The sequence below is a fragment of the Colletes gigas genome, unplaced genomic scaffold (genome assembly GCF_013123115.1).
Source record: "Colletes gigas isolate AHSC1104 unplaced genomic scaffold, ASM1312311v1 Colletes_gigas_Sc00034, whole genome shotgun sequence".
NCBI classification, from domain to species: domain Eukaryota; kingdom Metazoa; phylum Arthropoda; class Insecta; order Hymenoptera; family Colletidae; genus Colletes; species Colletes gigas.
In genome coordinates, this window is record NW_025106663.1 from 549,613 (window position 1) to 574,800 (window position 25,188).

General features: G+C 42.5%; 2 protein-coding genes across 4 annotated transcripts in view; both read left to right on the forward strand.

Annotated features, from left to right (window-relative positions):
* Positions 1 to 25,188, forward strand: part of LOC122402287 — a 684,713-nt gene that overhangs the window by 233,224 nt on the left and 426,301 nt on the right. The gene's annotated exons all lie outside the window — the stretch shown is intronic.
* Positions 6,611 to 25,188, forward strand: part of LOC122402296 (neuronal acetylcholine receptor subunit alpha-7) — a 175,643-nt gene continuing 157,065 nt past the window's right edge. For all 3 annotated transcript variants that reach the window (XM_043404961.1, XM_043404962.1, XM_043404963.1), the window contains exon 1: positions 6,611 to 6,980. In XM_043404961.1, coding sequence (XP_043260896.1) covers positions 6,845 to 6,980 — 136 coding nt within the window. In that variant the 5' untranslated portion in view covers positions 6,611 to 6,844. The remainder of the gene's footprint in view (positions 6,981 to 25,188) is intronic.

Here is a 25,188-nt window from a genome sequence, read left to right on the forward strand (position 1 = left end):
AAAATGTAAGTATAATCCTACTTTATTCCATGCATGCTTAGAAAAATAAAAATTTTTCCAAGTTTTAACATTTTCTGAATTATGAGAAACCTGTGATCTTTTATATTAAATCATGGAATGTGTATAATGTTTACGGTAGATTATAACTGTTTTCTCGTGCTTTATAGACTACGGATTTCATCTTTACATCCTGGAAACCAGCAGGACCGTGCAGAGATGACTTCGCCGATGCATTTCACTGGACAACAGGACCGTCATCGACGCACAGGTATCACGTCATCATAGTCATCGTAGTCAGCGATCGGTGAGTGACGATTTTTGTCCCTCTGGTCCCCCAATCATGTCATAGGACGAAAGGTCCGAATTGACACGGGTGACCGGTTGTATACGTGCTATATTTGGGCGAATATGGTGACCATTACTGTCATGTTTTATTAGTTTAGGCTAGGGTCTTCTTGTGCTCTCTGTTCTTTAAATATAAATGTTTTAATTAGACCATTTATAAATGAAAATATATTAAATATCATCATATGAATAAATATCAAAATATGGATGTTGATTATTAATTTTCTTTACTTATTCATTATCTTTATTATAAAATGATGATTCTAATTATTTCTTTATTACAAAATATAATGTATTTCACGCACAAGAAGAAATATCGCGAATGGTAGATTTTGTAATCAAAGTAATGAGCATTGTATATAATTTCCTCTTTTAAAAAATGTACTTTGATTACAGAATCGACCAATAATAGTTAAATATTTGAAATTTATTTAAATGCTGTGTCTAACACTTTCAAAATAAAGTTTTGCTTAAAGTTTTCCTTTTATATAATTTCTATCACAATAATTTTCTATAATAATAACACTTTTCATGTTTTAATATTAACTTGTTTTGCTTTTACTATAAAAAGTCGAGTTCTTTTAACTGAAAATTAAATAAAATGATACCGTCTCTTTTATTTATTAATCATTCTTTCTAGTTAGGATTTTCAGGTTACTATTCCGTGTTCGTTGCCTAAGTTCATGCACATGCCCAGGTGCTATTTGCATAAGCGAAGGCAACGGGGCACGATGACTTAGATTCATAATAATAATCCTAATTAGCGTCTGACAATTGGTTAATGAATCGTGCGCGACGTACTCTCCACATATGTGTGTGTGGTTAGGCTGTGGAAGTACGTCGTTTAAAAATAAATTATACTTTACAAATAAACTTCTATTTTTTAACATTAAATTTCTACGAATTGCAATAATAAAATAAATTAATAATAAAAATAAATTACAGTTTACAAATAAACTTCTATTTCTTAACATTAAATTCCTACGAATTGCAATAACAATATTAAACTTTTATGCACTATTTAATTGATATTTGTTGCATACTCAATAAAATAAGTTATTTCAAATAACAGAATCAACAGACACAAAAAAAAAAATTCCTATATTACATCGAGACACGTTTTATAAAAATGTTTACATAAATAATATAAATACGCAATGGTCGTTAGCCTTTGTCAGACGATTTCAGGAAATGGTACGTAAAAATTAGAGTGTGAATGTTTGCAATGTTCGGGTGTCGGAGGAACCCCGGGGCTTCCTCTCTAGATTAGGTTTTTTGCGCCCGGACATTATGCGTGAGAACCGTGGAGTGTGTGTTTGCGTGAATGGGTTTTGCAATTTTTTAAATCTAGCGTTAGGTAGGTAGGTAACTTATTTTCTGGTGCGAGTGTTTAAATTTAAGTAGGTAGGAGATTTCGAGAGTCGAAACGATAGCCAAATACAGGCGGATCCGTTTGTTTTGGTTTCACTTTCGATTCTTGGAATCGCTCGTCGCGGTCGCGATCGCGTTACATAGGCTCGCCGAAACGCTCGTCCCCGCTCGAGGCTTCCCACGCATTGTCTTCCAACGATTCGTATATTGTTGGATGATAACGCATTGCACGGAATCTCGAGCGTAGTTTTAAGTTTCAGGCTTTTGGCAGGACCGCCGAAGAAAGAAGAGGCTCTCGGGAGTCGAAGAGGCCCTGACAAACTGTCGCAAGAGCGGGCTGCAACAAATGGCTATTCATCTTCATTCTCGAATGAGGATGGAGAGTCATTCTCTTTCACCATATTCGCCCGTAGTTGTAGTATTTAGTAGTTTTTCAGGTGACACTTGTACAACATCCAGTACTTCTGGACAAATCGCGATTTGCTTCTAGGATAGCGTTGCGACGAATAGTAATCACGGTTCCATTTAGAGTTGCGAATCACAAATATTTTTCGCGTTTCTTTTTACAGGGTAGAGTTGCGTGCAGATACTAATCGCGTTTTGCAGTAGCGTTGCGAAATATAAAAATTACTCGCGTTGTAAATATAATATGAATTTTCTTGCTATTGTTTTTAGTATTTCGAAATAGAAATGATCGCGTTTGCTTCTAAAATAGCGTTGCGACATATATAAATCACAATTCCATTTAGAGTTGCGAATCACAAATATCTTTCGCGTTTCTTTTTACAGGGTAGAGTTGCGTGCAGATACTAATCGCGTTTTGCAGTAGCGTTGCGAAATACAAATATTAATCGCGTTGCAAGTATATGAACGAGAATTCGATCGCGATTGTTTTTAACTTTAGAGCAGTTTCTAATTTGTTTTTGAGTTTCTGTTTCAGATTGGTGGACCAGAGATTGCAAAGCAGCTGAATTGGATGGAGAAGATTCTTCGCAACATCAGCTGCACTGGATCATTATAGGTAGAGTTGTGCTTTATTTAACATAAAATAAATAAAACAAGAGGAAGAAGGAAAGGTTCATACTCTCCTTCTTTCTCGTAAGTTATCGTCATTCATGAGAAGAGGCCGCCAAATGCATCTTTGCATCGTTAGGTCGGTATGACAGTCAGCTTGCAATGCTTTTTTACCGTCAGATGGAGTGGGGGGGGGTCAATGACCCGCTTACCATCTGAATAGTTTACGAGCTGACTGTCATTCGTGAGAAGAGGCCGCTAAATGCATCTTTGAATCGTTCGGTCGGTATGACAGTTGCATGCAATGCATTTTTCCGATGGAGTGGGGAGTCGGTTATCCTCTTACCATTTCGGTGTCACTTCTAACGTTATCGGTTGACAATGGAATTCGAATTTAGCACTCGTAGCGTTTGGAATTAAGATTAAATATTGGAAGCAATGAAAATTAGATTTTGGATTCAATTTCGAAATTTATTTGTCCATTCTTCTGTATATTTCGAATAGTTGAAAACCAAGTTGAATGTTGTAATTTTCCTATCGAATATAAAATATTTCTTTTTATTAAAAATAAGGTATTTTAATATTTCCGAAGCGTTTGAAAATTCGATAGATCACTCAGACCTTTTGTATGAAAATTTCTAACTAAAAAATATAATTCAAGTACTCTGACAAAAGCGCCTTTACGACGCGCAAGTTAATCACGTTTAATTACTGCCGTCGATAAACAGTGCACTGCAACGCCGATGCAACAAAACATTTCATAAATAAAAATTGGTATAATTTCGTATTCCCGTGCATCGTTGATCGTTAATATCTCTCGTACTTAAACTTTATCGTCGCGTATAAGGACGCGAGTCGCGTTAAATTTGATTCGTACCGAATGGTTTCGTGTGCAACAAGTACCTAGGGGTACGCAGGTAGGATTCGATGTTCCTCCGTTATTGTTCGGAAATTAATTAGCGAGAAAGGTGTTGGCGAATGGAATCGACTCGGTATCGAGGCGTCTACGTGGGTGGTAATTCGTTAACGGTATCGTGGGTAATGTTGAACGTAGACAGGTGGGAAATCGATCGATCGGTCATGAACCGTGTCACCCCGGGTACGTTCTACTTAAAGCGTTCGGTTTAGCGGGCACACAGGGGTACAGAGAGCGATCCTGCCGTCGGTCTCAGGATCCTCGACCCTAGGCGAGAGTAATTCTCGTTGGTCGGGAGATTGGATCGTGCTTGAGCATCGGTCGCGACTGTCGCTACGTAACGAACACGCGCACACAGTCGCGTGTACATATGTAAAAGTAGTTCCGAGGCCACGCATGAATCCATACACCTCGCGTAGAGAAGGGGATGCACGCACACCTTGTAAGTCGCGCGGCAACGTTGCCGAGCTATGGGGGTTCGCAAGGCGGTCGAGAGGGAGAGGCGAGGATCCCAGCATCCCGGTGAAGGAGAAAGAAAGGTAGAGAGTTCTCCTGGTACACGGTGGTGGGCAGAATATTGATCTGTGGGGTGGGCTTCGGGGATGGTGTCCTCGAGCCCTCCACCCCAGGCCACCTACTCTTCTGATCGTTCCTCTCTGTCTCGCCCTGGCGCCCGGCTGGTATCCGTACCGGGAGTGGGGGGGACGCTAGTTGCGTGGTGGTCCAGTCCGCAGCTTCCCGCGAAATCGTGGTGGGACTGAACGCGAGCGGTAGGGGGCTCCGGCCAGAGAAGGGGTGGCGAATGGTTAGGGGATGACGGGAGGGAAGGTTGTACCCATCGCGGAGAGCCTTCCTCGCGCCTATATCGCGGCGGTAGCTGCGAGTCGCGAGAGCTCGACCGGCAGCTCGTACACGACCCCCGACCGCCTCCTATTTCAGGGTACTTTCAGTTCCGTTTGGATACCCGATCACAGAACGAGGCGGTTTTCTCCCCCTCTTCTCTCTATCTTTTTCACTCGCTCTCTCTCTCTCTCTCTCTCTCTCTCTCTCTCATTCTCTCTCTCTCTCTCTGTCTCCCTGGTGCTGTATCTACCTAGCTGTTGCCCCTTTGGCTCTATCCGCGCACACGCCTCGCCTCTGTCCGCTTCACCTTCTTCTCGGCCGCTGTCTCAGTCTACCGCGAGTCTCGTACGCCTGCTTGTAGGACACCCGGTAACGTAGCCGCGTGTGTGATAGTGCTTCAACGAGCGTAGCCCTGTTCGTTCGTAACCGTCGTTCAGTAAACGTGCCACACCGGCTTGACTTTTTTCTGACAGCGGCCGGTGCGTGCGACGTCGGATGCTCGGTACCACGGGTACGCGAGAACGTGTTTGCCCCCCAGTGATGAACCATCAGCCCCGCTGGCAACACACCGAGATCACGTCGCGTTGATACGTCGCGAGGATGCGATCGGGGAGGAACAGTGCCAACGACTAAACGATGATGCACTCGCTCGGGGATACAGGGAGCAGCTGCCAGAGCTACGGGATCGTGAACACCAACACGGAGGAGGGCATTTGATGTAAAAGAGAAGGTAGGAAGCAGCACGCTTGGCCAAGTTGCCTGGATACGGGCAACACCGTGTTGCGCTCCGGTGAAGTAGGAGGCAGCGAAGGAGGTGGAAGGTGGTGCTAATACTCGAAAGGATGGAGGATACAGTGGACACCAGTGGAACGAAGATGACGATGCACGCGGCCGATCAGGCTGCGAACGCAGGCCCGCGGTGCGTCCAAGGATCGCGATAGCATAACTGCCTTACTCGAGAACGTGATTTCGTACAACAGTGCCCGGGAACCGTCGTTAACGTTGCGTCCAGGCGACGATCTACTCCCCTCCCGAATTCGTTTATGGAATCGACCAACACTTTGCACCGAAAGCTACCGGGTCGACGAACCTTTGTCGCGGATCTTCTTCGTGGAATACCGTATCCGTGCCAGTGAACGCCTCCGCTCGCTGGATAAATACCAAAGAACAACGGGAATTTCCCTCGTACAAGCGTCGTAGATCCAACGCCCGCGAACCTACCGCGATACTTTTCTACGCACGCGAACCTCCATACAACCCTTTTCTAAACAACGCGCTTGCTCCATGCCTAGCCGATCGCGAGACTAGAACGTTCCCGTGTAATTGATAAATGGCACCGAGCGACAGATGCCGGACGCAATTGTAGGTACGTTCGTATCGACATGTTTGAAATCACTATTGGAACTTTCTCGGTGTACCTTTTACGCGTACAACGCTGGAAAATGTCATTTTTTCCACTATCGACCTTCAAGACAAGTGTCTCAGAGAATATTCAAATTATTTAAAGCATCTGGTCGAATTTGAAATATTGTATTTGCTCAAAGTTCAATTTCCAATCATTTCAGAGTTTATTAAAGGACGTTTCTATTCCAGTAACACTTTGCAGGCTATATTTTCATTCATTTCATATCGATACATCTTTGAAACGACAATCTGATTTCTCGAGAAATTCGGGAACAGCGTCTCGCAGAGTATTCTCTATGTCGTGGAGGCACGTGATATTTTTCTAGCAATTATCTAAAGACCGTACTTCGAGGAAATACGTTAGAGTTTCGGTGGAAAGTATTTAATCGACATTTTTAAAACGTAATTTAATTTCTTGGTGATGCATCGCGTAGTACGTGTCAAGCACATGGCAGACACTTTTCTTTTTGCTCTCGCGTTCTCGCTGAATCCAACGTAGCGATTTAATTAATTATCCAGCGATTAAACGACGTGTCCTCTTGAAAAGTATCGATCCGAAACGCCGCATAGAACGGAATATTTTTAGTCCAACTAGAAAAATATCACGAAACGTTCGAGCAGTGCGTTAGGGTTGTCCGTGATTAAGGGAGGATGCTTATTTCCAGGATCGTAGAATTCGAGCGTCGATACGAGGACAGATCGATCGATAGATCGCCGTGGTGACGGGTTATGGTAGAAATGATCGGTTGATAAATGCGCGGCGTGACTGGCGAACTGTTGACCATGATTCTAATCAGTGAAAGAGCGCGCTACGCAGAGTTCTCCGGTGACGTTGGAGACGGTGATCGCAGCTAGAAGTGGCACGGAATTGTGCAGTGCAGGAACAACGGACAAGGATCGTCCGGAAGAGACAGAGATCGAGATCGGGTGGTCGACCCTTGCGAATACGAGATGTCGACCTGGACTAGTCTGCAAAATTCATTCGCCATGGCAAACCAGACGAGAGCTCTGCCGCAGATGCGAATAAAGCTTTGTATGGTCAGCGCCGGTCTCCAAATAGTCCTTTTGCTCACCGTCCTACCTCAAGGTAAGACCCCGCGCCTGTCGACTTTCCTCCATCCAACGTTCGACACTTTTCAATCGGGACCGTAATTTCGCGCCCTGGAAATTTATTTCGCTGAAAAGTGGCTCGCTAACGACAATCGAAGACGTTCCTAGGCAACCACTTTGATCGAGAACTCTGAAAAAGTTTCCCTTTTTTTCAAACTAAACCTCATGATAGGAATACATGGACGAAGAGTATTCTGCTTTTGATATCAGGCGTAAAGTCTTCATTTTACCTACCAACATATCGCCCTTTAAGTCTTCTTTTCTCCAACCGTTAATATCAATGTGTTAAATTGAATAAACTGAAATATAGAATTTCTAGGATAGGTTGAATTTCGACTTAATTGAAACGACGATTGGAATTCGAATTTCATTGTGATACCGGGCTCATCCTCATTTGCATTCTGTATCGGAATTTCCATACATATAAAGATATTCTGCACGGCCATTCTCAAATGCACCTAACGGCCCTACGGATTATCTGTTTGCCTTTGTTAGAATTCTATCTGACCGGGTCAAACACTGGATACCCATCTCAGATCTACCCTACGAGCATAACTTGCTTCGAACGAACATTAAATTGCTCTTTGAAGTTTCATTCAGTTCTATCAGGTATTCATCTTTACAATTATATAACCATAACAGTATCAAATCGTTGTAAACTTGAAAACATGTAAGTGGAACTCGAGGGTAAGAATGGAAAGTAGCAGTGAGCTTGAGGATGGGAAAAAAGGTCGCGTAAGCGGAAACTTGTACGTTTGGCTGAAGAATCCCAAGGGTTGTAAAGGGATAATACTGCTCTTTACAGCTCTGACGGGTCGTTTGATATTTTATAACTGGCATAACCAGCACAGGGCTTGATCAATTTCTTATATACTTTTTTGACTCTAGAAAAAGGCAAAGATTAGATTTTTTGTGAATAAAACAGCTTCGGAGTTGCAGTTTTCTCTCTCTCGTTGGAAGACAAAAGAATCGGCAAATGGTTTCCCTGTTGCAATACTCTCTGCACGTGGCCCTACTTGGCAGAGAAAGCACGTGTCATCCAAGTTTACGCTCCCTATCTCTCCCGACATAACTTTCGAAGTTTCACTCTAGAATTATTCTACAGTCGGTCTAGAATTTTTATTCCAGAATTACTTTGGAATCTCTTAGTAATTCTTGCACACAGAAAATTCCAAATAAAAATTATCCCGTCAGTTCGAAACGGTGAAGTTCGTTTCTTGGATCTCGTTGCTCGTGATGGAAGTATCCGAAATGTAATTCGGAAGCATAGTACTTCGAGCTGGCAGCATGTGCGCGGTTATATAATTTACGAATAGCTGGTTTCCCCCGAAAACGTCGTGCTAACGTGTATAATACATCGTCTCGTCAATCATGATTACGACTAGCACGCTCGGTGACAGTGTAGCGTATAATGAAATCAGTCTCACTTCACTTCGTTACAGGCTACGATTCGAATCGATATGCCGCCACGAGGAAACCGCATTTCGCTTCGCCCGTGAGTGGTAAATGCATCGTTTTTTACTTTGCCCGAACGCGTGAACGTAAATCGTTTGGAAAAAGACTTAATATAAGGCGTTATTCGTTTAATGGCGAACCAGCCCTATTAGCGAGATATTACTCCACCTGGTACACTCGCTGTACCTTTTTTTACCATTCCGTAAACGTATAACGCGGAACAGCCGGAAAAGATAAGGCTAAAAGGAATGTTAATACGACTGTACAGTATTTTCTCGCGAAGAGTGTATATTCGCCGAGGTAGAAGCTCGTACATTTCTTCTCTCAGTCGGGAAGATTATACCCGATAATAAGTCAGCCGATTTATCGCCATGCCTCGGTTGAAATATCCCCTTGTAGGCGGCAGATTTCGCGATCGTGAGTTATTTCCGGTCGGTGTGCGGAAAGGCTCCTGCAAAACTGACCGGGAGCCACTGCGTATTTTTCCATTTTAAGGTTTACGGCGACCGATGGCTGTTTCTCAATTATCTAGCCCGCGGGGGATTCGTTGCTCGTTCTATCGTGACTTTTCTACGCCGACAAAGCGGACCTAGAGAAGAAATATTTCTCTCGAACGGGGGAAAAACAAGATTCTTTCTACCTATTTTTTGCCCGAGCTTTGAAACCAAAGCATCAGATTTATCTCTTAACGAGACTCGCGGATAGCGTTCGGTTTAAATACATTTACATACTGATTAGAATTTTATACCAAATGTAAAGGTATTCCGTCGCGTTTGATTGCATTTTAATGTAACAACCTCGAGTCAAGTTTCGTCGCAAGATTTCGTTGATTGGGGCGCTCGAACAGCGAAAGGGGTAATTTATCGTAGGCTATAAACGAAAGCGAAGCTATCACGACGGAGATTTATAGCGTCATGTTACAACGAACTCACGAAAAAACTCTGGAAAACGCAACCTGTTCTCTTCAATTGAAAGGACCCTTTGTTGCTACGGGACAATGGAAGTTCCCATACCACGCGAATCACGCGACAGACGATTGCGAAGTTAGACTGGCAGGTTTTGCCTCATCCGCCATACTTTCCGGATCTTTCGCCAGCGAACCGATTTAGAAAATACACTAACCAGCTTTTCCACCCTTAAGCGTTTCAATGTCAGTCGACCAATCTATCGACCTACATCCCGCGCGCTAAAAATGCCAGGTTTACCGTTACTTTCGGTCTTACGTACCCTTCGAGACGAACTGCACCTTTTTCGCACCGTTTTCAGTTTTATTTCTTTTGATTTTCTTAGACTTAAAATGAAAATTCCTTTCCGGGGGGGAAAAAGGATCGAAATCAGTGCCAAAGTAAGAAAATTTACGCGTTCCACTTTCCCAGCTATTGTTTTACTCTCTTTACCAAAATGTTAAATTGGCACCAACTTACAACGCGCTCTTCCGTATTACACGTGTACCACATGTGCCAAATATGCCATATGTCGCTCGATAAATAAGTCAGAAATTCTATAATTCCCGTTTAAACTTGTAAAATCAATCACACATACGGTTTCTTTTAGTATGTCAAGCAGTTGGTCATTTTCATATGTTGGAAAGGAACGATGAAGGCTATATTTCATTTTAATGACCCATGTCCGCACCACGTGTGCTCTCTATGGGGGTTTTAATCTTTAGTAGATTCCATAAATCGTTGCTATTAAGAATTACGTAGAAATTCTGATATAATAGTTTATCTTGAGTTGGTATCAGAATTATTAATGTCTTGTTGCTAAATGCAACAAGCTATTAGCGCACGCGTCACGATGACAACCATAATTCAACGATAACGTTATGTACTTTTACTGACAATTATGAAACGATGAGTCCCGATGTACATATCAATTGCTTACGGTGATAACGAACGGCAGTAATTAGTTTAGAATTTCAAATCAGTGTAGACAGTAACAGGAAGCTCAATTGTCACGTGTGTTTGGAGATACGACTGTTTGGATTCGTATGGAAATTCATCGAAATTGAAAATCTAAGGGAACAATTAATCGTGAGAAATTCGTTTAATTTAGACGCGTTATATTTGGCGTATAAAATGTGAAAGCTCGTTGGGGAATGAGCTGGTGTAGGTCGCGTTCGTGTTTTATAGCTCCCCGGGATTAGAGTCACATTGGTTCGCACGCTTCTTCGATTATGCGCGGCGGCTCTCAGACGTCAAGATTTTTGCATGGTATTACCAAGAGACTAAAAACAACATCCATAACGTCCGATATTGATTCGCGGAAACACACGCCCCCACCCTTTTGGTCGAAGCGTGCACACGCACCCAGCTAGCACCGGCATTAACTGAGAGGAGTAGCACTCGAGAGGTTTGCAGCCGAGGTTTTGCCAAGAGGAAAAATGTTTTTCTGTTCTGCGACAGTAAGCCTTGTCGGCTCAACCTATCAGCTGTCTCATTTTCCCTCTGCAACGGCTTACACTTACATTCTCCCATGCAAACTGCACCTACGGCATGTTGTTAACGCTTGTACCTGCTTGGGGTTTATACCCCGGATTACTTCACACTTTTAACTTCAAGAATTTCAATTACCAATTAACGCCTGCTCCCCTCGAACTTACGATTCCTCGTACATTTGCCCAAAACTCGACCAGCAACCTTTAACCCTTTGCACTCCTATTTTTTATCTCAGGAGCTCCTTTGTCGAGTTCCAGTCTAAAGAGATATCTTGAAAATTACAAAATGCAACAACAGTGTAAATAAAACAGATATTTCAACAGGTAAATTTCAAATAAAACACTCAACTCGATCGAGTAATTTCATTTTAAAATATCACTATAGTCAATTCTTATTATCCAACTAAAAATTAACTTTTTTTATACCATAAGGCTATTTCATAAGAATTTCATTGTGTTTCATTTTAAGATATCACTTTTATTATACATAATTATTAATAATTTTTTTTTTGTTGAGAGCTGCTGGTAACAAAATAGAAATATAATTCCGGAGTGCAAAGGGTTAATCATCGTTTAAGATAAGCTGAACGAAACAATTAAAAACAAGAAAAAACACTGTTTTTCTCGTGATCGATACGCGTTAACAAACTTTGCAACATGTATGTGCAAATATTCCGTTCAAAATGGCGAACAATTGCGTCGATATGTTTCCGCTATGATTGTAACGCTGACAAAAGCATTTTTATTCGGCTAGGAATTTTTACAAATTCGCTTTGCGTTTGACGCCGTGTCGTTTCTGTGTACGCTCGCGCGAGCAGTTGTTTCATTTAATTCCGAAAAGGCCACCCACTTTTGCATTAGCCGTCGAATCGAAAAATTCCACCCGTTCAATCATGCCCGCCGCGTATCTGATAATGAAAATTGGGCTCGGTGTTTTACGACGAACTGTAATTCATACTTTCTGCGTAGTCCGGAGTAATTGGAACGCTCTTAATTATGGATCGCTAAATGGACTTTAGTTTTAAACGAGGGGGAGAGGAAAAGAACCCGGGAATATTACGCATGTTGCATCGACCGCAAAAATTCTCCGATTCCTTCGTCGAGTCATCTTTAATGTAGCAGCTAATTATTTGCATCAAAGACGTCTGGCATTTCCAGATTTACATAATCAATAGGGACATACCACAAGAATAATTTTATCTCTTAAACTTCGGTTACGAGAGTCGAATAAAATGTATTCTTGAAAGTTAAATCGTGGCACGATCGATGAAAACGATGTCGTAAAACTGTGATCCCGGAGTCCGTGTGTTCTAAACAGCACGCTGTTTGTCTAAGCAATTTGTTAATGCTCCATTTTGTACCCAGACAATATGAACGCGAAACTTTCGTCGTTTCCACGTCGGGATGGAAATCACGATCCGAATTAACTAGCTCCCTATACGTTATTCTAGACGACAGTATAAATTTCATTCGCCAAAGTTCTAAATGCGTTCCTCTGGGTGTTGGCCCCTGGCAGCATCGAAATGATTAATAATCTGTCGCGAAGATAGAAATTCCCACAGGACATGGTTAGAGAACGCCGTGGCATCTTCATCATCTCGTTCTCGCGTACAAGTTCCTCAAATTTGCACCGCGGAGAAACGAAAAAAGATAAAGGATGGACCCCGGCGGTTTCGGGGTTCATTTATAAGACGAACGAGGCGCCCGTATGCCGGCTCGTTTTATTTAAATCACGGCCATTTATAATGTCAAGAAATTTCTACCGTTCTAATGGTGATTTATACCCCGCTGTCTGACTTTTCCACTCGAAAAATTGGATCGATCTTGCTTAGAATTAGACGCTGAAAGTGATATCGTTCCTTCGATCGAATATTTACATTCGCGGTGTTGAAGTTCGTTTGCCAGGGATCCCCGAAACTTTCTGGCAATGACTCGCGAGTAGTTTGGCTTATTTACAAACCGGTAAGCGCGAGAAGTAAATATACGAGGGGCCAGGTCGGTGGTCAGAGATGCTCGCGAGGAAATATCGCCGTGTCGGAATAAATATACGACTCGCACGCAAGCGCTGCGCGATCGGCGCCGTGAACTTCTACTTTTCCGGAGTAAAACTTGCGGAGTACGTTATATAGACGACATCTGACGCTCGAAGAAAGTCCACACAGAAACGCTCTGGCGTTCAAGTTAACGGGCTGCGAAGTAGTTACGAACGTAGCTTGCCGCGGTTTGAAAAATGTGGCGAAACTTTAAGGGCGCGACGAAATATTAGGTTGGGGAAAAAGAAATCCATTATTTTTCACTTTCAGAAGGCTGTGGTGATATTAGAGACCAAAATAAGATGAAAATCAAGAATACCAATTTGTTGATGGAGGCTTCGTTAAAAAGTTATTAACAATTAAATTCAAATATTTCAAATCGTTCTGGAAAAATTATTTTCGATTGCGGGGGTCAATTACAATCATTTTTGCTCATTACACGTACCCCCGAAATCCCACGCATTTTCGAGAAAAAAATTCCTTACGAAAATCTAGATAGGTGCCTTTTCCAACGAAAAAAAAAAATTTCAAATCAGGGTTGGAAAAATTATTTTCGGTTGCGGGGGTTAATTACAATCATTTTTGGTAAATAGACATACCCCCGAAATCCCACGCATTTTCGAGAAAAAAATTCCTTACCGAAAATCTAAATAGGTGCCTTTTGCAACGAAAAAAAAAAATTTCAAATCGGTTTAGAAAAATTATTTTCGGTTGCGGGGGTTAATTACAATCATTTTGGGTGAATAGACATACCCCCGAAATCCTACCCACTTTCTAGAAAAAAATTCGAGAAGGTGTGTAATTTTTCGGCGGAAAAAAAAATTTCAAATCGGGTTGGAAAAATTATTTTCGGTTGTGGGGGTTAATTACAATCATTTTTGGTCATTACACGTACCCCCGAAATCCTACGCATTTTCGAGAAAAAAATTCAGTATGAGCAGAACTTTAAGCGTCAATAGCTTTTTAACAAAGCCTCCATCAACAAATTGGTATTCTTGATTTTCGTCTTATTTTGGCCTCTAGAGTCCCCCATTAAAATGTTTCACCCTGTATGTATTGTGGTTATTGGAGAAGTAACATTCCGTACTAAATAAAATTATTTTATAGTTTTTTGGTTGATCGATTGAGTTGTGAGTTATGGAGGTGTAAAAGATGGAAGTTAATACAGAGAAGATTCGGTATATTTTACAATTTTGCTTTGATGAAGGCGAAAATGCAAGCCAGGTATCTGAAATTGTGAATGGCGTTTATGGTTCCGAAGTAGACCAACGTCCAAGAGCTAAAGGTCGACCAAAAAACATTTTTAAACCATTTGCATAATGCTGGATTGAAAAAGAAGCTCGATATTCGAGTGCCACGCGAATTGTTCGATCGAATTTCCATCTGCGATGCCTTAGTCAAACATAACGAAATCGAATGGCAACAAATTATAAAATAAAACGGTACACATTTTACACAAGTCCCAAAATCCGAGCCATGTAAAATAAAGTCTTGAAATAAACGTGAAAATAATGGATTTCTTTTTCCCCAACCTAATATTTAAATTCCAGCGAAACTTTGAAAATGTCCATCTTTTCGACAAATGAAATTTCTATTTGTATATAGATCTACGATCGCGCGTATTGCTAAAAAATTCTTAACGCTACGAATGGAATTTCGAGAACTGTTATCGTTCCTCTTGGAAGTAATTCTTTGACCCGGGGAAATTTGACTGCGTTTACGTATGCGGTTTGATGAATGAAACATTTCTTTCGAGCAAGTGGATCTCGGGATGAGGATTCAGGGGGTATTAGAATTTGAATTTCTTAACGGTACCGCCGGAATTGAGTTTCCAATGCAACAATACCTCGGCTGAATTTCGTTTACATTAAAGAAATCGTGAATGCTTTTACATTCGATACGTTGTTTCGATTCTATCTCTCGGTACATTGCTATTTTCGACGTTTTAATTAACACGGTCCGATCTCGAAATTCAATCAGCGCTTCCGACAATCTTGGTTTGGCTTCGAGCCTCACCGAACGATCAAACAAGCAGTTTGGGTCCTCTCGCTGTACATAGCCACCAATACTTACGTCTCCATTGAACGCGAACCTCTCGAATGTGTATCCTAGGCTTTGGACTCCCGACGATCAAAGCGATTCGGGCAATTTCATGCAAATGGCGAAGATGCTAAACCGAGACTATAGATCGGATAAACGTTTCTAACACGGAATAAAAGTCGAAAACGAGGCATATTCGACGGTGTTTGCTCGATAGGAGCCACGTTACAATTAACGCCAGTGTCGCGTGTTTAAGGGTGCTCGATATTCCAAGACAATAGGTGATTCAGGAATATTAGCTCGATTTTGATGCAAAGGGGCGCGGGTAGAGATATCGATACATCATAATCGGTCAGTGGCAGTAAGACGGCTGCGTTTGCACCTGCCTGCTCCTGGTTGCTTGCCTTTTTCCCCTCTTGTTCTCCTCGAGCCGTCGAAGTTGCAAAGGGAAAGCGGGAGTGCGAGGGAAATAGGCTGATGAAGAGAGGAGCGGAAAGATCCCTTTTATAATTAGGCCCACGGGCGAAGCGTTGCTCCTCTAATTACCTGTCCAACAATCCGGGAGCGAATGAGTAAGTGGCTCCCGCCTCGAGACTAGCCGCCTTCGTTGTTACGGAGCTTATTCAGTTATACGAACAGATTCGTAGCGAGCCGTCAACGTCCTTGTACACTTTTTCGTCGGCGCTCCTGAAAATTCCACGTCGACCTAAAATATCCCGGGACCTGGTGCACGGATAATCCTCCGGGGGGGGAACGATACGAAATGCAAACGAACAAGCTCGAGCGTCGCGGTAATTTCTTTCTTCGTCGGGATTGCACCCGAAATTGTGAAATTCAATGCGAGTAGATGCAGTTTTGCCCAGAATTATTCGGGATTCGATGCATCCCGGGCTACGGTCCAGTATTTCTTGCGCAGAAGCGATTCAGCTTGCAAGGAAACCGAGAGAAGTGCAACACCGTGCCACCACCACGGCTGTGAGTGGGGAAATCGCGGTCGCTTAAGAAAAATTGCACGAAAACATGCTCCTGTCGTCAGATTTATCTTGTTTTTTTTTCGATAGACCTTCCTCGTGATAAACTATGAAACCCACAACCTTTTCGAAACGATATTAGAAGAAATTCAAGCTTTGATCGAGATTTTCCCCATTAATTTCACGCGAAAAATACAACATCGTACATCTCTTTCCATCAAAGTTTTCCTAATGAAATTTATTTTCTATCTTCTATTAAATTTTTTAATATTTTCGTCTTCTTTTGATCCCTAGAATCTCGCATTAAAATTTTTTCCCCAGACGTGTTCGAACACCCTGTATATGTTTATCCAATAACCGGGATATCCGGCAGCCTACATATATGTACAGTGAAAGTTGTAATTAGGTTTATTACGAACAGTAACGTAAGAACATTTCGCCAATAAATTCTACAGAATCTAAAATTTTAATCGAGAGTAATCCATACGTCTTCTGAATTCTAACAGCGTTGTTTACACGCTTCCCTGCACTTTTGCTAACTTTCTTTTTGTTCACTTGCGTCCCGTTGCAGTTTAAAAAAATATCGAATATCGTGGCTGGTCTGTTCAGCATACTTTCGATTGCCAATCCCGTGGAAAAATGTCTCGTTATTTGTTATGCTTGGGAAACGTTTTTCAATAGTTGAAAAATTGTAGCGGAAATACACGGCCGTTATTTGTTTTCCTTTTTAGCGTGTTATTAAAAGTATAAAAACGAAATCGTCGGGACTGTTCGAGGTGTAGCCGGGTGTGTAAGGGTTAAAGTTCTCGATCGCTTCGAAGAATAGACGATATCGATACGGTTTGATTTTAACGGTACCGAGTTTCCATTTTAATGAGATTAGCAATGCGTCGTACAGGTGAAAGACTTTTTAATGCACCGAATTTAAAGCAGAGACGCGACACGAGGCAGAGCCGTCAACTTAATTGAAACAGAAAATTGCATTTAGGTTAACGAGCTAGCTTTAGATCGCGTGAATAGCGTAGGTACATATGTGCTCCTCAGTCGCCACCCAATTATTACATTTCATCTAATTACGCGGGAGGTTGGCCTTTCATTAACAGTCGAAGCCCTTGAATCCTTTTGTCCTAACGAAAAAAACCAACGCAGCCACGCGAAATTGCACCGAGCTGGACCTTTCGATACCAGGCTGAGCCATTCACGTGACTCCCGGCAGAAAGTTTGTCTAATTTAATATGCGAGTCCTCGTTCGAATAAATAATGCATCCAGGGGGAAAGTTGAGGGTGCTTACCTTCCCATCCATCCACTCTCGCTGATGCGAACCACGTTTTCGAAATATCTAAATAATTGAATTTAGTTTAGAATCCAAGCATCCGCGAAGTTTACTTTAAATTGCATCCACGCAAAATTAATGGAATCGAACGATCTCTCGTCATTGTCTTTTCCTTGTCCTTGGACGATAGGAATCCGGCGATAGCGATGACAAGACGTCAGAATCGATAGAGGAGCACATTGAAAAGCGGTAGCCAAGTGTTTACCCAAGAGCTGTGTAAGCCTCTATGATTTGAGTAGGCTGCCTCGATATCCATGGCCTCTTAGGTCTTCACTCGAGCCAAGTGTCGAGTCGAGGCGTTTAAAGCCACGTTCCCGCTAATAAACATTAAAATTTTTATCTTAAATATGCCCAGGACTCCAAAAAGATCAGGGATCCAAACACTTTTTAGCACAGAGTCCTATCTATATCGATGAAAATCCATAAAAATGTTTCAAATATACGTGATCCGCGTGTGGAAAAGTGGCATTAGGTGGCTCGGGCTCGGCTCAAGTGGAGATCGACCCTAAAACGTCAATGTGCATATACGGGTTGACCCAATAAGGATAGACTCGTTGCTCGAGCATCCAGCCTTTTCCCTCCGTTAGTCTACTTTAGACGAGGGCACTGTATAGGCTGATCGAAATCCCGGAAGATGTTCCAGGCGCTCGTAAAAGCATTCGACCCGCGTCTGGCTTAATCATTGTCAAGTAGCAAAATTACTTGGATGCCGAAACTATTTTGTTCCAAGTATCCTTGTTCTCGGAGAGATTGCGGTAATAGGGGATAGACGTTTATGGATTACTGTCCGAACCTATCCACGGTTGTAAAAAGATTAAGGACACGATCGACATTTTTCTCGTAGCGAGGCTATTTAATTCACGCAATTTTCATTATAGACTCTTAAAAATGGTTAAAAAATATAAGATTTGGCAAAGCCCGAGGAGGGATAGAAAAGTGAAGAGCATCGCGATATCGTAACCTTCGTCGTTTGGTCGTAATCAGGCTCCCTCACCCTAACGAATCCGATACAACCGGCCTTGCAAGCTCCGGCTGGCTCCACACATCGATAATCGTCGGTTGAATGGTAGTAGCGGTAGAAGCCGAAGAAGGGGTAGAAGAGGAGGCACAGGGACCGGTTAGTGGTAGGCTTGTTGCTGGCGTGGCAGCGGAATGTGGAGCACTGTGTCAGAACGACACCCTTCTGAACCGTTCCACCGTCACCCAGTCGCTTAGTTCTCTGCACTTTTCACCCCCTTTCACAAAGACTCTCCCCTCGACAACCACTACACAGGTTACAGCTACAGAACCATCCCTTCCTCTCGATGTTTTCGATCCCTTTCCCTACCCCTGGGTCTACCCTCTTTTGCCTGCGATACACACAGCCTTTCTTACTTCTCCCAGGTTATCTCGACTAGCTTTTCTCGATTGCTCTTGTTACCCAGCTCCTTCGATTCCATTCTTCGACACGTACTCTATCCCGTTTCATTGTTCGGTGCACCTTTCTTTGATTAACTCAAGATCCACGCCCCTCTCTGCTGTTTTTGTTTAGATGTTTTCACTTTGACGCGAATCTACTTCGTCTCGCCCCTGTTTAATCCTGCGCTTTTCCATTAACTTCTCATTCGGGATTTTTAACGTCAATTTGGCCAATCAAAGGTTACAAACCTTTGTTACGAATCCATCGCAATTGTACTCGATTTCACCCAACTTTGAATGCTATTGTTTCGGTGTAAAAGTACCAGCAATGCACAGATATATTATGATCAACAAGTGAGGCTCCTGAAAAACTGTACCATCTGTACCGATGAACTCAACAGCTGACTAATTAATTCATATTTAATGGTACATTTCGCGCAGGATATACTGTTTTATTTAACGTTTCTTTGACCATTTCTTCTGGCCATCAATACGCTGCCAACTACGTATTAATTTCAAGCATATTCTGTATAGGGTCTGACGTTCCCTCTCGTACAAATAGAAAATTTTATTTCGAATATGTTGAGAATCGATGAAATATATCGTGTTTGTTTTACACGAAGCGTTGTTTGATATTTTACGTTTCCGAACTAATGTCTGACGCGCCAAATTAAAAGTTAATTGGAAAGCACGACCGTACGCCAAGAGTGGTTATAATTTCCCTGAAACCCCCTATTTCCATTCATTCGAAAACACGATCAAAATTTCACGGTTGAGTGCTGTTCGTTTTCTGTCGGCAAACAAATCAAACAAACAGTTTTATGGTCGGCGGATGGAAAACGATTTCGTGCATTTCTGACTTACACAATTATACATATACAGGGTGTCTGGGAAAAATTTCGAGATGTATATAGCGTGGTCGCGAATATTTATTCGACGATAAGAGAAGTGATATTTTCGTCGAGCAGGAACGTAAGATCGAGGACAAAAATGAATCTAGTTTATGACCCATACGCAATGTATCACCGAAGTTTCTCGAAATGCGCGCTCTCTCGTTTGGCGATGCGGGGATCCGTTCAAAACATTCCTCTTAGTTAGATTTATCGCTGAATAAGACACGGTCGTATTTCGGCAAATGGATTTCTGAGCAGCATAGTCGGGCTCACGCATTGCACGGAATAGAAAACCCGTGAAAATAAAAGGACCGTCGCGAGAAAAATGAAAGCTTAAAGGAGGGTCTACATTAAGAGAAAGTAGACGATTTCCTTTCCTACTTCCCGCGAATGTTCCCCATTATTTTTCTCGCACGTCATTACATTGATATATACCTCTCATATCGGGGGATAGAAAAAGGAAAAGAAGCTTAACGTACGTTTTGCAATAAAGCTGGCAAACCCTATTATCCTCGTACATTTTCACGGTTCGTTTAATTACAAAATTCTAAATATGTATTTTTAAGAGAACGAAGTAAATTAATTATCCTTCCGGTCGTGAGGATTTCTCGATCGTTCGTGTTGGAATCTAGATGAAAATTTCGCGTTTAAAGAAAGAGCAAGTGATGTTTTAACGGGGGTGGTATCGAAGCCAGGAAGGAGAAGGGTTGGCGAAGGTGGCGGCGGAGAGAGGCGGCAGGAGAAAAAAAATATTTCACCGACTCTGGCTGCGACGGAAAAGCAATCGAGGCAATTTCGTTCTCCGTGCAACTGCAGCTGCTCCGTGCACTTCCCCTTGCGCGCGCCTCCAAAGAAAATGCTTTACCCGCCTCTGGAGGGCAATTGCTATCTACGGACGGTGAACCTTGTCCCGTAATTACTCGCCGTTTCATCTCGCCTCGCTTTTCCCATCATTACTGATCATTCTCGCCCTGGTGTTTCGTTATGCGTGCATCCACCGACCAAAACAATGTTTATCTAATCCAACAGTGGGCAACAACTGCCCATCGATCGAAAGGAAAACGTTAATTCTCAACGTAGCTGTCTTCCCTTCTGTTCAGAATATAAATATAAACATCGCGTTTAGTCAGTTACAATTCATTAAATCTTGAATACATTAAATGCATAAAACATTTATGTATATAGCATTCGGTAAACATTTTCCTTTAACGAAATGGCATTTTGGGCATTTATTTATTGCCCTGTCTCCGTAATATTAATTCCCTGTCAAACGGGTAGAATTTATCTCGAGCAAGGGTGTTCCCTTTGTGTTTTTTTTTTTCGACTAACGAACCATCTATTCGTTTAAGCTTTCGAACGTAGCTCGACTCGCGAGGATCCGACACATCCATCTTCTTTACCTTGCCAATTCTGTGCAAACATGCTTCACGAAACGACGAAAATTTCATTCGAACGGGAAGTTTCTCGGGAAAAATATTTAATTTTTTTTTTTGGCGTTACGAGTCTTGGAAGTTTGGTGATAACCAAAAAAAAAAAGAAGCCAGCATCGATTTCTGTATTTTCACCCAAACAGACGCGTAATGAAGCCCGATAGGGACTCTGGGGAAATTAGGAATCAACGGCCACGATCATTAGATTATCTGCTGGTAAATATCAGCGTTTTCATCGCCTTCCGTTCTACTTAGTCTCCGGCGATCTAGCTTAAAAAGTAATTCCAAGCCACGATTAATAATTTTTCTCAAAACGGGAAAAGAGATTAAATTGGAAAGAATTTCACGAAAATGGAAATAGAATGAAATAGAGTCGTGGGAATGGTAAATATCGTGTTCCATCGGGGAGATACGTCTAGAGTAGGTTGGAAAAAGATTCCTCGCGTCGTTTACGCACCCCTAGTGGCAGGAGTACAGGAAAAATATGCTCGGATCGAATATACGATGGCGTAACCTATCTATCCCGTCGAGCGATTAATGTCGTGCATCTTTGATACATGTGACGGAGCTCACCGTCGACGCGCACGTATCGTTGAAAAATAAGCTTTTTCCCAACGGAACTGTATCGTGTTACACGCGTGCAGATGTTTTCCAAAATACTCCGACCGTACAGAGTTCGAAATTCTATGAAAAGCTTAAGTGAAATCGAATAGAAAAAGAATTCACCTCTTCTGTTTATGAAACAAACCATGGAAAGTTAGTTAAATCATGGGCTGCGACAGCTGTCGGGAAAGCTCCGCTCGGAAGTGTACTTATGCACTTTGAAAACGAGTCGAGGAATATTCGAAATGACTTAATAGCCGGGCGAACGCGCATCACGTCGACATCGTTCCAATGAGACTTACGTTAGTTGGACGTGGAAATAAAGTGGACGCGTCCTTTCGAGCGGATTACATTATTCCGTCGAGGAAACGTTCAACTTACGTTAGTTGTAATCGCGTTCAACGGACGTCCCTTCGAGCTTTGTAATTTCGCGAACTTTGGAAAGTTCCAGGGAAGTCTTGGGGGCCGATTACAGCGGGGAACTTTTCCTTTTAGGCGTGGAGGATTGGCAGGAGTATATCGACAAATATATTTCCCGGGGAATAGCGACAGATTCCTCGATTTTAATTTTCGCCGTTGACGATTACAAAGGAATCGTGTCCAGGGATTGGCAGCAAGTAAATTGGTATTATAGTGGACAGGTTGTGAAAAAGTGGCAGACCCGGTCAAAAGATTAAAGGACTTTCAGGACGTCCAGGACTTCATTTCGTAAATTTAAATGGTCCTGTCACGGGGATTTTCGTTTCTTTTTTTTCCCACGATGAAATCGCGAATAGAAGCTAATTGATACGTCACTCAAAGACAAGACACCGATCTTCTCTTTCACGTGTCAAGACCGGGACACGGTTCGTTTGCGTTTGTCCGTGGAATAAATGAGCCGTTCGGTCTGAAAGTGAAGTAATTCCATTTATCTTCGTTTACGAGTTTCAATCGACTGAAAAATATTGATAAACGCTAAGTAGCTCGTTGTATATTTTCGCTGATTTTCCCCCGAGTACATTTATCACGCGTTTAAAGACGTAATCCGTGGAAAAATGTGCTCTCGGTGATGGGAAAACTGGACTGGATTTAAATAGAAACAACTCGATTACAAGTAACTCGGTTACGAGAAGTTCTTTTCTCGAAATCAGAGCCAAATGCAGATGTCGCGAGTAATTTCGTGGTAGGACGGTCAGTCAAGTGCCACTTCCGTTTCCGAGAGAATAACTCTGTTAGCCCGGGTCGATAACACGTAGGCGGCAAAGTATCGCGGCAAGCAGTCCAGAAGATCGAGTTTCCAGAAGTGCAGCTACAAAGGGGACCAAAAGGACAAGCAAACCGTATCCTGTGCCGGTCGACGTTGCTTTTCATGTCTTCCTATTCACGATGGCTTGGCCCTCGCTGTTGCCATGGCGACGATATCGCGGCTGGGGTCAAGAGTCAACGCTTATCCCCCGTCCCGCTGGAAAAACTCGCGAAAAATATTTTCTATCGACCGTAGCAAGCGTAGGTTAACCCTCGAATCGATCATCTTCCAAACAACTATCGTCGCATCGATACAATTAAAGAAGCTAGACTGTAATCCCGGGATAGAAGTTTGCGATTCTTTATATTTACTCACGTTTCTCCGGGATACTTTCAACAGACGCGTTTACTTTACGGGGAACGAAATCACGGGCGTGTTTTTCGAACAATTCGCGGAACCGTTATCGAGCGTTATCGATAATCAATACACAGAGGCGGCGGGTAATTACGGGAAAGGGAAAATAATTTCGGGACGTATCCAGTTTTAATCTTTCGGCTGAAATTTTCATGAGGATCTTCCGATGGCCATTATTTATTTAAAACGAAACGGAGAAGTTTATATTCGAAACGCGGATCCGCAAAACTTTCCGCGGGACACGGAGAGCGACTCGCTCGGAAATGATATTTCTGAAGGGAATTGATGAATTAATTAAACGCGAACAGTTTCGCGAGTTTCGTGCTCCGCGGGATAAACAAAGAGTGAGAGAGTAAAGGTGAACCGATGTGGTTCACTGGTTACAGAACAGTTTCCCTCAAGAGTCGTAATTCGTGGCTGAATGCTGCAAATGAAATTCTAGTTTCAATAAACTCGGACGTCAATGTTACGGTCCCCGAAAACGGAAAGTAAAAGGACATTAAAAGTAACAATGTTGATCGAATAAATCGACCATCGATCACAGTCTTCGTAATAAAAAATATCCCATGGTCATTGTTTGAAACGTGGCCAGATCAGTTTCGAGAAGCTTGGAGTTGAACGATTCTTCCTTGTCGTTGCTCTCAGGGTTTCGCTAATAACCCCAAGGGTTCCCCTCTGGTCGCCATTTTTCACGGTAGTTTCACGATTTCGTGACGAGTTCCAGATTCTGCGCCGAAATCTCGAAACTGCCTCTTCCTTTTCGAAGCTGCTAGGGCAAAGATCGAAGCTAAACGAGCCCGAGTGTGTTTGATGGAACGAAGAACGTTGAAAGACAAAGACCGTGGAATAAAAAGGGTTGGGCAGAAAGAAGCACCCGAGTTTAGATGGGAATAGAAGTTTCTTCTTACACCTTCTCACCAAAGGATCTCTTCTCCTCGCATTTCGATGGTTCTCTCCTCTCTAAAAGGAGCTAAACTTAACGTTAAACTATGTTAATATATCATCTTGGGGAATAATAGTAAGGAGCTGGATTTTCCACTGGACACGAGGCACAGGAATAAAATTTTAGGGCGAGGGTTGTGAGAGATTACGCAAGAAAGGTCAATCGCGCAGAGGGGCTGAAACGGAGACAGAGAAAGATGACGCGCGGGAGGGGTAGAAAGGGAAAATGAGAATTTTGGGGAATGCCTGTTGCTATGACGACCATCCGAGATCTAAACGAGTAACGATAGAGGCAGGCATCCAGCCATACTTCGTGCTATATCGTCGCTCGCGTGGAAAATGCTCGCCGGTGAAATCATATTCGATCTCGCGTCGTTCCTTCTCCGAGGTGCATCGATCTTGGGCGCGCTATTTTCGTTATTTTTTCCTTCTTTCGCGATTTAGAAAGGCTACAGCCAGCCTTGGGGAGCATGGCACGTTTCCAAGCATTCTTTTCGTACAGGTTTTCGCGTTTTGCACTCCCATTTGCACGGCCAGTGCTTCGTCAAAGAGGGCACGTGTGGTTAAAACACAGATTACATCCCAGAACCGTGTAAAACTGAACACTCGAAATGATTTACGTACAATTGTACCACTTTTCTAATCGTAGACACTAAATTGTGCAGATGTACGGGGGAGAAAAGCAATTTCAATTTAGATACTTGGATCGATTTCACTGTCTCGTATCTACCAAACAAATCGACGTTTAATTTTCGGTTTCTTTCATTTCCAATTTTTCTTATCGCTGGTTTTGGTGCACTTCATTCACTTTCAGCGACGCGACGGACTGTTTATTTATCGTTAATTTCGATTGATCGATTGACTTCGTAGATAATGCGAGGAACATTGATTCTAGTTAGCAGATCCTCTGGTTTAGATTTCAAAGAGCCATTGGCCAATTGTTCCCCGTATTTTCCCACGCGAAATCGGACAGTTTTCGACGCATTTTAGTTACACTTCGACGCGCAGTA